At 40.3% G+C, this 14218-nt stretch overlaps 1 protein-coding gene across 4 annotated transcripts in view; it reads left to right on the plus strand.

The window, feature by feature from the left end:
• SEMA5A (semaphorin 5A) overlaps positions 1-14218 on the plus strand; it is a 505914-nt gene that overhangs the window by 219238 nt on the left and 272458 nt on the right. For all 4 annotated transcript variants that reach the window (XM_074387337.1, XM_003932501.4, XM_074387338.1 and 1 more), the window contains one exon: positions 13163-13208. In XM_074387337.1, coding sequence (XP_074243438.1) covers positions 13163-13208 — 46 coding nt within the window. The remainder of the gene's footprint in view (positions 1-13162; positions 13209-14218) is intronic.

Raw genomic sequence — 14218 nt, forward strand, 5'->3', positions numbered from 1 at the left:
TTTTAAACAACTGGCCAATATCATTATTTTTTGGTGATTATAATTCTTATTTTTATTTGAAAATTTTACCTTGAAATTACTCTGTTGGAGGCAATATATAATTAACAGGAAAACTGGAGATGTGTGTGAGATCAGCAATTCTGCTTCCAGTAGCCACACTTGGTCATCTTTTTCAAAGGGTATATTTTAGTCAAGTTTACACAATTAAAGAGAATGCACGCTGAGTGGGATGAAATCCGCCATTAGCAGTAAATGCAGAACGCCGTAGAACCCCATTGTGCAAAGAGATCTGTGTTGTGTTTACATTAATTATGACTTAGGACAAGCAGCTGGTGATGGAAGAGGGACAGTGCTTCTCATTCTGGCCTTTTAAATCCTCTTCCGCCTCAAATCTTGATGAGCCTCCGCTTTAGGGTTTCAATGTTTCCCCTTCTTGTCCCTTTCCTTCTCAGGGCTGGCCTGATGATGCACAGGTAGGTGCTTTAAGATTGGCTTCTCTCTCTCCTTCTACCTGTTCTCACCTTTCTTCTAATTTGCTTATTTGATTAATTAGCCCAATATATGTTAAAAAGTCTCCTTTTTGTCTGTGGGCTTTGTTTCCTGTTGTCCAACATTTACCAAACATTAGTGTTCGTAAATATTAACTAGGGCATTCATTCAGGAGTAAGATGCCCCTCCCAGCTCTGCTGGTACTCAGGTGGCTCAGAGTGTGTGTTTTTAACAAACTGGTGGCCTGGGAATGATTTCTAACTATTCAAACTGATATGCCTGGGAATGATTTCTAACCATTCTGTTCCTTCTGCTATTATTAAAAAAAACAAAAACAAAAACAAAAACAAAAGAACTAATCTGTGTTTTTTTCTCTGCTTGAGTTGGGAGAATACCAGCCTAGTACAACAGTTAGCTATGTAGTTATAAATAATAAGTGCATATAGTCGGTCATCTCCGGGCTCTGCACCTGCAGGTTTAACCAACCACAGGTCTAAAATGCTTGAAAAAATAAAACACAACACAACAATCAAAATCATACCAATAAAAACAATGTGGTATAACAACTTTTTACATTTACAATGTCCTAGAAAGTTTAAGTAATCTAGAGATGATTTAAAGTATATGGGAAGATGTCCATAGGTTATAGGCAAATACTAATCCATTTTATATCAGGGATTTGAGCATCCCTGGATGTTGGCACCTGAGGGGGTCTTGCAGCCAATGCTCTGGGGATGCCACGGGACAACTGTAAATAAATAAATAAATAAATAAGTAAAGGTACAAAGGCTTCCCATTTCCCAGATCCCATGAACAAGCCAACAAAGGGCTGTGATTATAATTAAATAACTTATTTGCATGTACGTGTGCTACAGACAGAGTATTCAGACCTTTTCTCCTACCCATGTGGTGTTCATCCAAATTTATTAGTTTATGTAGTTATTTCTTTCAAGATTCTGTGTTCATTAAATATTTATTGAACCTACTTTATGCCAGGAAGCATCTTAGGCATTAGAGAAACAAAGATGAACAATCTTCTCTACCTGATGAGGACGTTGTGGTCCAGCACAAGGGTCAACAAGTTAGGGCCCCAGAGGTGTCTCCTGTTTTTCTAAATACACTTTTATTGGCACACAGCCACACCCACTAATTCACACATCTTCTGTGTCTGTTTTTGAGCTAAAACTGCAGAGATGAGTAGTTGGGACATAGAACACAAAAGGAAAATGTCTGCTCTTTGGCCCCATAACAAAAAGTTTGCTGATCCTGGCCTCGTGGGTAAGACATGGGCACAGGCAATTAAATTCTCCAAAGGAAGCCCGAGTGAAGGATCCTGAAAACACCAAAAGTAAGGAGTATGATGGTACATGGATCTGAAGGGGCTGCACTGAGAGGGTGCTCCTCCAGCTGGGCCTGAGAGATGCATGAGGTATCTGGCTGGGAAGAGAGACAGTCACATGGGAGAAGTCAGGGATTCTGATGAGGCTGAAAGTGCTTGGCTGTGGCACCTGTTGGTGACAGAGAGGGGGAAGTAGTTGTAGGTGAAGCCCTGAGCATTAGGTGGGGTCAGATTATAAAGAAGCTTAGACTTGGTCCTCTAGACCAGTGACTCCAACTGGGGCAGTCTTAGGGTCACCTGACAGGCCTTTCAGGAGTGCAATGTTCACGTCTGTCCTCAAGTCCTCTGATTCCCACTTTCGAGGAGTAACACCAGAATCTTTTTTGTTTGTTTGTTTGTTGCCCAGGCTGGAGTACAATGGCGCCATCTCCACTCACTGCAACCTTTGCCTTTGCCTCCTGGGTTCCGGGGATTCTCCTGCCTCAGCATCCTGAGTAGCTGGGATTACGAGCCACCATGTCTGGCTAATTTTTTGTATTATTAGTGGAGATAGGGTTTTACTATGTTGGCCAGGCTGGTCTTGAACTCCTGACCTCAGGTGATCCACCCGTCTTGGCCTCCCAAGGTGCTGGGATCACAGGTGTGAGCCACTGTGTCTGGCCAGAATTTTTCATTTAATCAAGCTCCGATGGCTCTGCCGGCTTGGTAAATTTGAGGATCTCTGCTTAAGGCATTGAGGACCCCAAAAGATTTCTATGTTTACATATTCACATAATCATATTTGCATTAGAAAGATACATCCGCCATATTGTGTGCAGGATGTGCTAGCACTTGGAATATTTGGAGTGTGGCATAGCAGATGGGGGTTGTGGACCAGGTGAGAGTAGAGAGTGCTTAAACTTAGTCAGTATTGGTGGAAATGGAGATGAGAAGCCATATTTGAGACATGTTTCAGTGCTGAGTTTGACTGCAATTGATGGCCCACAGAATGGGGTGGCTAGAGGCAAGGATCAAACCATGCAGTGAGTTTTGGGAGCATGACTGGGATTGAGCATATGGGAGAGTGAGCTGTAGTTCTTAGATTATTAGAATATACATGAGAAAAAATCTCAGATTTTTATGAATACTGAAGATAACCTAGAAAATTAATTGTATTCAGATAATTTAAAGCACGAATAGTCCTAGGAATTCACAGGTTAAAGGAACCAGAGAGATAGTTAGTAGGCTTTTTTTTTTTTTTATTCAAACCAAAGATTGTCTCTGTTAACTGAAAAATGGAAAGGAACAAATCAGATACTCAGTTGACCCACAAAGACAAAAATTGCAAGTTAAATTTAGAGCAATAAATCATCTGTAATCCTTACAGCACTTAGAGATTTGCAAGTAAGAATTAAAGCATAATGACATTTAAACTATTAATGTAATTATTAACAATATGGATTAGTAACTTTTACCCTAAATCTATTTGTGGGAAAATGTTTTTCTGATTTTATATCCCTGGGATATGCTGGCACCGTTGTTCTAGCTATTGTGTGCCATTAAAATGTATCTTCGTTATTTCATTCCACTTGCTAAATCATGAGGCTATCCATCTATTTTTGTACCTTTTAATCTTGGTATTTAAACATATAAGACTCCTATAAAAATGGTTTGATCTCGGTTTTAATGTGTTCTTTGAAATTTATTTCTAATAACCAAGACTTTTAAGAAGCTTGAAATGCTCTTTTTGGGATAGGAAATGAAGGAAGTTAATATGATTCTGGGATAATGGGTACTGGGCACGTATAACAGCAAAACAGCAACAAAAATTAAATTACAATTATTTTTATGTTTTCATAGCCCAAAGAACACATATTTGCTATTTTTGAGGAGGATAGAAAAAATTTTGACTGAGGAGATAGGAGATAGCTAATCACATTACCGTGTTATAAAATTGTTACCATATTTTAAAATATTTTAGAAAAATTAACAAAACAATTAAAAACTGTGATTTAAATGTCATCCATTTAAATATAATGTTACACTGTTTGGAATGGCTTTGTAATTTTGAAATTTAATTAGCCTCTGAGAGACCCATTAAAAATTACATGAAGGAGACATTTTTTAGGATGGTTATGACCACAAAATAAAAAGACTCCTAGAATTTGCTTGCAGTTGATCAGCATAATGAAATCACAATTATACATAGGTTGGTGAATTATATGAATTGGTTACATGATTAAATTAAATCCTTATATTCTTTAAATATTATTCTTATATTCTTTATTGATTTGATCACAATATAAATATTTACATTTAGATAATTAAACTAATTTTACAACAACATTTTATGTTTTAAAGGCTATAGTTACTAGTTTTCCATTGACTGACTGATTGATTGAGACAGAGTCTTGCTCTGTAGCCCAGGCTGGAGTGCAGTGACAGGATCTCTGCTAAGGTCAACCTCTGCCTCTTTCATTCCAGGATTCTTGTGCCCCAGCCTCCAGAGTATCTGGGATTACGTTTCCACACCGCCATGCCACCCTGACCAACATGGCAAATACCCACGCCTACTAAATATACAAAGTAGGGGTAGGTTTTTGCCATGTTTGGCCAGGCTGGTCTTGAATTCTCAATCTCAGGTGATCTGCCCACCTCAGCCTCCCTCATTCCTGTAATCCCAGAACTTTGGGAGGCCAAGGCAGGCAGATCACCTGAGGTCAGTAGTTTGAGACCAGCCTGGGAAACACAGTGAAACCCTGTCTCTACTAAAAATGCAAAAAATTAACCAGGCATGGTGGCATGTGCCTGTAATCCCAGCTACTCCAGAGACTGAGGCACAAGAATCGCTGAATGCAGGAGACAGAGGTTGCAGTGAGCCAAGATCCCCCCATTGCACTCCAGCCTGGGTGGCAGAGCAAGACTCCATCTCAAACATATTTTGTAATCTTCAAAAGTCTGTCAGTGCAATTGAAAATATGGATATTGTGTCATTATTTCAAGCTCTGTGCTTGAAATAATGTAGGATGTCATTATTTCAAGCTCTGTTGTGCCAATTAGATGTTGACAGCAGTGAGGATGGAAGGAAACTTGCAGTGAAGAAAGGATTGTGGGCAGGAAGCTGGGGCAGGCAGGAGAGGCTGGGTTTTCAGATGTCAGCACTCCAGCTTCCCCAGCTGGCTCATGGACAGTGTATGTTTTGTCTTCAGATCGTTTTATGACAGCCTTGATCTAAACGTTGATTAAACAGCAACAAACATTTCTATCAACATTTTAAAAATGTCTTTATACATTTACTGGACTTCTGCCTTCATTTGCCGTAGTACAAAATACAAATCTACCTTCCTTAATTCTTTTTTTCTCAGTTATAAGCAAGCCTTAACTCACATGTTCAATAGAAACTTGAAACTTATCTTAGATTTTATAGTCATATTCATCAGAAACCAAATGAGTTATTCTAAGAGAATGTCATTTTAAAACACCTGTGTCTTTCGTAATTTATGGAGGTCAAAGTTAAGTTTTATAGTGTCTCTAGATGAAATGAGTCATTTAGTTAATATGCTCATGATGGCTCAACCTTTTCTTTAATGCCGACTGCATTTTATTACTTTACATGAAGATACAAATGATCTTCATCTATTAAGATCGCCACTGCTCCCTCAGAGGATATATTGTTGTGTTTAGTGATTTGCTTCTAATAGACCACTGGGGGAAGTGATGGGACCTAGGAACGAGTTATTCAATCTTAGAATCAGTAAGAAGGAGACTTCAGAGAAGATGTAGAAACCCCACTCAGGTGTCCAGTGGGGAAACGATGAATGGGCTTCAATATTGTGATTCTGCATCTGCCAAATGTAACAGCTTCATGGTTTGAATTATTCAGTCCATTGGATCTATGTATTCCTCATATATTATTGCTCCTAAAAGAAATCTGGTTTATTGCATGTGAATGTGCAATGTCAAATTTTATTCCATGACATTTGAAAAAAAAAAGTAGGTCCATACCAAGGGAAGAAAAACTCATATTTTTATTTACTATAGCCATAAAACTGAACTGTTACACTTTTGCAAACTCTTGCTTTTCACTTTCGTAATGACAGGAGAAAAACAGAAATATAGAATCATTCCCCCAAGCTATACAACTAATACGTTCTAAGAATCTAATCTCTTAACCTCTAGCACTACTGCCATTTTCCCTGAAGAATGGCAATATTCCTTATTACTACCTGTTTACATCTAGGGGTGTTATGAAGATTAATGAGATCACTTAAATGCTTTGGGTTGCTCAAAGCGTTGCCCTGTTAGGGAGACTGACCCTACGTACAACATTTGGTTAGCATTTCCAGTTGGCCAGGAGCCAGAAGCATTACTCCTTTGTGTTGGAAAGGCTGGTGGCCTTTCTCGTGAACCTCACGTATATTGTTTTCCCTCCTTTGTGCTCACACAATTGCAAGATAAAGTGGTTGCCTCTCCTGTAATACCCTGGAGGACAGCCACTTGCAGGGTTCCATAGATCTTACTTTAGTGTGTGAGTGGCCCAACATCTGGGAATATCAATTTTTTAATCTTTTAGAAGATTTTTTTTTCTTTCTGTAACCTTTAACTTCATAGGTCATTGACCTAAACTGTGATGGATCAAGCTGTCTTGAGAGATTTCAGGTCCCTCATGTTGCCAGCTGGTTTGGAATTTTTCCTGCAGTAAAAATGTATTTGGAGTTGTATGTGGGGCCAAATTGTTTGAGGAAAGGGATTTAAGAATAGCAGAATCCACACTGTATTTTGACAGATTCCTAGGTTCTTGGGATGTGGTTAGGGAATTCCACAGATGTTTTACTTATGGTTTATCTACTAAAGTATTGTTTAAAAAAGCTGAAAACTGTAATAAATCAGGTGAATACTAAACTGTTTATGTAGTGAGGCATTTGACTACTTGGGTTTTATGCAGACCATAGTTATTTATTAAACAAATATTTGGGCCTGATATGGTGGCTCATGCCTATAATCCCAGCACATTGAGAGACTGAGGCAGGAGGATCACTTGAGCTCAGGAGTTCAAGACCAGCCTGGCCAACATGGTGAAACCCCATCTCTATCAAAACTATAAAAATTAGCCAGGAGTACATGCACATGAATGTTCATTGCAGCATAGTTTACAATAGCAAAGACCTGGAACCATCCCAAATGCCCATCGATGATAGACTGGACAGGGAAAATGTGGCACATATACACCATGGAATATTATGCAGCCATCAAAAATGATGAGTTCGGGTCCTTTGTAGGGACATGGATGAACCCGGAAACCATAATTCTCAGCAAACTGACACAAGAACAGAAAATCAAACACCACATGTTCTCACTCATAGGCAGGTGTTGAACAATGAGAACACATGGCCACAGGGAGGGGAGTGTCCCACACTGAAGCACCTCCTGCTGCTGAGCATGAAGTGGATGTGCTGGGGTCACCCCACAACCCTGCTCCCCCAACATCCACCGTGATCCACGTCTGCAGCGAGACCTCCGTGCCTGACCATGTGGTCTGGTCCCTGTTCAACACCGTCTCCATGAACTCCTGCTGCCTGGACTTCATAGTGTTCGCCTACTCCGTGAATTCTAGGTACCAGAAGATGGTTGGCGACCTGACCAGGGCCTAGGCCTATGCCTCTGCCTCCACCTCCAAGTGCTTGAACGTCTGGGCCCTGATCATGGGCATCATCATGACTATTCTTATCATCATCCCAATGTTGATTTTGCAAGACTATCCATAGATCAAGAGGAATCATCTCGGCCAGGGAACCTGCTCTGCCCGTGACCTGTCTCCCACGTACTCAACTTTCCATTCCTCGCCCTGCTCCGGAGCTGAGTCCTGTATCTGCCCTTTATCCTCACACACTTTTCTACAATGGCATTTAATAAAGTGCATGTGTTCCTAGTTAAAAAAAAGAAAATAAAATTAAAAAAAAAAAAAACTCCCCCCCAAAAAATTAGCCAGGAGTGGTGGCAGGTGCCTGAAATACCAGCTACTAGGGAGACTGAGGGAGGAGAATTGCTTGAACGCAGGAGACGGAGGTTGCAGTGATCCGAGATCGCATCATTACACTCCAGACAGGGCAAAGAAGCGGAAGTTCATCTCAAAAGAACAAAACAAAACAAAACAAAACAAAACAAAAAAAACCCATAAATATTTAAAAGCACCTACGAACTCTGTGACTTAAAAATCAAACTGAAAGCAGCAAAAATATAACCAATAAACTGTCATGAATATACACATTATATAGATGTTGATGCTGTGTGAGATTATAAATAGTTCTGATAACTGGGGTTTTAAAATTTTTAAGAAAGCTTCATCAACTGATTTTTTAAACAAATATATAAGTACTTGTTAAATTAATCATACTATTAAATAATTATTGATCTATTTTATATGTTGAGGTTTCATTTAAGATTATTTTGAAATAAGTTGCTGAGTTGTGAAAAATAACACATGAAACATGCTTCTCAGGAAATTATTTAAATTTGCCATAATAAAAAGATTTTTGTTAGATGGCCGTTTATTCATAGAACTTTGTTAGGCATTGTGTATATCTAAACATCATCACAGTTTTTTGGGAATTTTTATTATTTAAATATATTGGCATAATTGTATAGTTTCTTTCTTTTCATAAGGTAAGAAGTAGGGCGATTCTTAGAATCAGATACAGGCAGGAAGTTATTCAGGCAAAATAAAAAGGGAGAAAAGAGATGCCATTTGAACAACCAGACCCCTTGGCTCAGACTCTTCTCCTCATGGGGAGAAATACATCACAGCCAGATCACAGTCCCAGAGATGAAAATTGATGGCCTACATCAAAAGTTTGCTATTAGCAGAACTAAGACTTGAATTTTCTTAAAATGATTTTGAAATGTTCCTGTAAATGACCAGTGAAGATATGAAATACTTGCAGCATAAGAACTGTTACTGCCTATGTTTCTATGTGTGTGCATGTTTAGTGCAGGTGAAACCAGGAAGGGGATATTGAAAGACTAACTGGTGAGGCCATGAGGCACAATGGGACACAAGGGACACCAAGACCAGGGGTCTCGTTTCCAGGCCCAGGATTTTTTCTGAAACCTTACAGTCTTGGACAAATCACCCTGTGCCTTTTGATTTATAGAAGTTTCCTCATCTGTAAATTTAGGGGGGTTAAAATAATCACCTATAAAATAATTATCTGTAAAATTGAGAATAGGTTAAAATAATCATTTGTTATCTTGCAACTCTGAAAATACTACAAAAAGAAGAGTTTAAATCCTCTGGTGCTTTCCTTCCTGGTGTTCTCGTTATGGTGGTGGTGGTGGTGATGATATTTCATAGTAACTGTGGTATTTTTCCTAGTAAGTGTACCCCTCTTTCCTCTCTGCCCCTTTCTTTCACCTACTGAACACCTCTGCCATACTAATTTGATATTACTCATGAGATAATTGGAAGGACACTGTAGTTCTCAGGTATTTGGAAGGAGAAGAGGTATAGATGGTTGAAATCCACTAGCAATGTTCCTGGAGAGGAGGGGTACCTTTACAACCTGTTGGAACTTGAGAAGCAGGAAAGTAATGATCGGAAGAGTCATGTTTGCTTGGGGAGATGTGGACTGGGAATGTGGCATATTTGTTTTTATAAGCCAATATCCTCTTCTGTTGAAAAACACCTGAAAGCTGGAACCAGGTGTTGCAGACAAGGATCTCTGCGCCTCTTCCATTCCCCTCAAGTAGAGAGAGAGAGCTCTTTAGCTGACCTGCAGAGAGCTCTACAGAGCACTGTGGACTCTGCTATCATCTTTTCTCAGAGAGCCTGAGTGCACTTCCAGCTCTTCCTTTGTGTATGTATGAGAGGTTCTTTTCAAGAAAGTTCCTGGAGACACATACCATAGTGTGAACACGCATGTGCACATATCATCATCACCATCACCACCACCATAACCATAACCCCAGGAAGGAAAGCACCAGAGGATTTAAACTTTTCTTTTTGTTTAAATGCAAGCGAGACAGACAGAATGAACCATGGGATATCACCAAAGCGCCTAGGTAATTCATTTGCTAAATGAATGAGTTTCCTTTATTGGAAATATTTACTGAAGAAGTCTTTCTTAAAATTGCCTGTGGGTTGTAAAGTAGGACAACTGGATTCTAGGACCAATGACAAAATAAACATAGATGTTGGTACCATTAATTGATGCTTACATTGGGTCAGACTTCATTCTTAGTGTTTTTCTTAGATTTAAACCTCACAACAACCCTAGGGAATAGGCTGGATTATTAGCTCCATTTTACAGATGAAAAGACTAAGGCATAGAGAAATTTTGCTTACTTCCTGAGATGGTATTGAGGCAGAACTCTAGCTTTTGCATGGATATTCTTAACCACCAGGTAATACTACTGCCCATAGCAGAGGGGCAGCCTCCTGAAACCAGAAAGTCCATGGGAAAATATGTGAGGGTGGGGAGCTGAGCTGCTCATAGAGGCAATGGCTGTACAGAGGCCAGTAATTTCCCTGGTGCCACTGTGGCCTAGTCTATTCTCACACTAATATAAAGAAATACCTAAACCTGGGTAATTTAGAAAGAAAATAAGTTTAATTGATTCACAGTTCTACATGGGTGGGGAGGCCTCAGGAAACTAGTTATCACGGTAGAAGGTGAAGGGAAAACACGCTTGAGCCTTCTCACATGGTGGCGGGAGAGGGAAATGCAAGCGGGGAAATGCCGAGGGTTATAAAACCATCACGTCTCATGAGACTCGCTCACTGTCATGAGAACAACATGAAGCAACCTGCTCCCATGATCCACTCACCTCCTACCAGGCCCTTCCCTGGGCACATGGGAGTCATGGGGATTAAAATTTAAGATGAGATTTAGGTGGGGACACGGCCAAACTATATCACACTGGTAAGTCCCTCTTCTGAAAGACTTGTCTCTCTCTCTCTCTCTCTCTCTCTCTCTCTCTCTCTGTGTGTGTGTGTGTGTGTGTGTGTGTGTGTGTGTGTGTGTATGTAGATTTCTCACTTCTCTTAGAGGAGGTATGCTTGTTAGGACAGGATCTCTCTCTCTTGCCCAGGAAGGAGTTCAGTGGCAGGATCATGGCTCACTGGAGCCTTGACCTCCCAGGCTCAATTGATCCTTCCACTTCAGCCTCCTGAGTAGCTGGGACTACAAGCAGGCACCACTACACTTGGCTAATCTTTGTATTTTTTCTCTTTTTTTGTAGAGATGGGGTCTCCCTGTGTTGCCTAGGCCTGTCTAGAACTCCTTGGCTTAAGTGCTTAGCCCACCTTAGCCTCCACAGTGCTGGGATTACAGGCCAGTGTGCCTGGCCTGCAGTCAACATTTCTGTTGGATTCCTAGACTTCTCATGGCACCGAATGAATCAAAAGATTTTCTGTAATTTTCCCTCCCCTCAAAGGTATCCTTAACCTGATTCTGAAAAAAAGGCTGTAGCATTTTTATAAAGAACAGGGGAGCTTTTCCTGAAATGGCTTTGTGATGGAGGTGGCATGTGCCAATCAGTGTGCCAGGGAGCATCTCTCGGGGTGTATCAGAAAGGAGACTAGAAAGGTGGAAGGTGTAGAGTGAAGAGACAGTTGCTGTGGTTTGTGGGAGGCAGTTTTCACTCAGTTGAGAGATGCGGTACCTCCACGTTGGGGGTCAAATTGTGTGAAACCTGAATGCCCAGGAGGCAATGCCTGGATTCGTGAGACTACCTGAAGGTGAGACTAGTCCCCCCTTCATCCTGCAGCTGTGGGTGTACATGAGCTCCTGGATGTCAGCTTTCTTGGAGGCTTTGTCCTCCCTAACTCTGTCCATAACAATAGGGATGTTTCCTGGTCATCTCAACGTTATGCCTTTGGGTTGCTTTGGCTGTCACTTGTCACTGCTACTGGGACATGTGTCCAGCCCCTCCATGATAGTGAAAATAATCATTTATGTCTTATTGGTGTTGTAAAATTTCTCTTTGTGCCATAGAAGTGACCTTGGACCAGTTCATTAAAATAATATCCTTGGCTTCTTGGAGATTTTGTCTCATGCTCATTTGCATCTTAGAGTTTGCTTTCCATTATATGCCAACATTTACTTGCTATTTTTATTTGCACTTAGACTGGCTTTCTCCTCCCTTCCTCTTTGGGGTGCTGCTGGTACACGCTCCCAGCCCCCATCCTCCCATTTACATGATGCCAGGATTTCAGTTAGAGGTCGAAGCAAAGCATATTGAGGGAGGTTATGAGTTGTTTTTGAAACCTACAACACTAGATTCCAAAGCCTGGTATAACTAATATGTATCTTTTTTTCCCTGTGCTCTACTGATCTCCATTGTGTATTTCACTGTTCTTCCCCTTTGTTGTTGAAATTGATAGTTTTCTTTTCTTTGATTTCCTGTTTTACACTTAGGGAGTGAAACTGACTCTTTGAAGCCCTTGATGTCATCAGTTTCCTTTGGGCAGACTGCCACATTAATATTTCTTTTCTTTTTTTTTTTAAACCAACTCACACTGCAAATTATGTTAATTAATTAATTAATTTATTTATTTATTTATTTTTGAGACAGGGTCTCACCCTGTCACCCCAGTTGGAGTGCAGTGGTGCGATCACAGCTTACTGCAACCTCCACCGCCTAGGATCAAGGAATCCTCCTGCCTCAGCCTCCTGAATAGCTGGGACTATAGGCATATGCCACCATGCCTGGATAATTTTTGCTTTTGTTGTAGTCAGGTTTTGCCATGGTTCCCAGGAGCCTGGGAACCTCCACCTCCCCAAATCATCCTCCTGCCTCAGCCTCCCAAAGTGCTGGGATTGCACACGTGAACCACCATGCCCGGTCCAAGTTCATATTTCTAAACTTTTATTACATGCTGAATCCATCTGACAGGGTAGAGTACTGTGAACCTCAGAATATTGTTTGAATTCAAACTCTTAATTATAAAACGTGATGAATTTAGGTGATGATTAAAAACAAAGACCTATGAAGAATAGTTTTACATCATCTTGCTTGGGTGAAACTCAGTTTCAGACTGGAATGCCCATGTCTTTTTATTTATTCCCTATAGATCAAGAGAGCCACTTAATGCCTTACACTTACCATAGTCCTGTACACACACACCCCCACTTATGTGTTAGCTTTCTCACCAATCTCACAGGTGTATTTGTTGACATCTTGAATGCCTCTTTGTACTCCAAGTTCCAAGGAAAGTTGTGCTAAACATATCCTTAGAAGGAAGATGCTTTGGAAGCCAAAATCATTATTTCATTTTCTTTGTTCTTGAAATTTTTATAAACTCTAATTTTTTGGGATCTATTGAAAATAAAACTGCTCTCTTTTTGTATTTTGTAGAAACTACCTCTTCAGGTTACAGCTTGAGGATCTGTCTCTTATCCAGGTAGGTGCAACTTATTTTTCTCAAGCTTTTATTTTCCATCCCAATTAACTCACTGTTTCAGGGGATGAAGAAAGATGCGTGTAAAGGTGTTAATCCAGGCTGAGCAGGGGCTCATTTCCTCAGCGGGTCAGGCTGCAGGACCAAGGCTGCCCTACTTGTTAAGAGTCATCACCTCCCTTAATTCCCAATTAGCCTCCTCCTCCTCCTGACAGGTGACCCTCTGTGTTCCATGGATGTGATCTTGATTTATTCTTCCTTAGATGAGATACCATTCACGGAACATTACCTCAAAGCCTGGGCACATTCCTTTTTCCACAGTTACGGCAATCTTCAGTTATTCAGTTTGATGCATTCAGGCACATTATATTCTTGTAAAACAGTTTTGTTTTCTCTTTATAATTATTTTAACATAAAAGTGAATACATGGGTTAAAAGCTACCTATAGCAAAGACTGAAAGGTAATAGATCAAAATGCAGTTTACCTACTTGTATTGTTGCAGTTTGGACAACGGGCCTGAGATCCTGTGCTTGAATAAAGTATTTATTTCAGTAGCAGATCTGAGTCACAAAAGCCTGGTCTTCCCTCTACACTTTAAAAAGGGCCTCCTAGAGAATGAGAGATTTAAGACATAAACACCTTCTTCACCAAGATTCTGAAACTCCCTACGGACTATGCCAGAATCTTGGGCCTGTGTAGAATTTGGAAAAAGTTCTTCAACCAATTTTAGTCTCACTCTCTTGTACTAGAGCTCTAAGAGGTGATTTGGGAGGATTTTATATTATTTTATTCTCTCTTTAGTGCTGCTATTTGCAAACATTTGGGGAACTTCAGAGCTAGGTTTTAATATTAGATCTATCTATAATTCAGCAGGGTCTTAATATCACCCAATCTCACAGTCAAAATTAGTACTGACAAAAAGCAAGGGCCTTGAAGACACATTGACCTGACTTGTGATCTAGTTTCATGACTTCTAGTAATTATTGGTTCCTCATCTGTGAAATGGCCACAA

The sequence above is a fragment of the Saimiri boliviensis genome, chromosome 1 (genome assembly GCF_048565385.1).
Source record: "Saimiri boliviensis isolate mSaiBol1 chromosome 1, mSaiBol1.pri, whole genome shotgun sequence".
NCBI lineage: Eukaryota > Metazoa > Chordata > Mammalia > Primates > Cebidae > Saimiri > Saimiri boliviensis.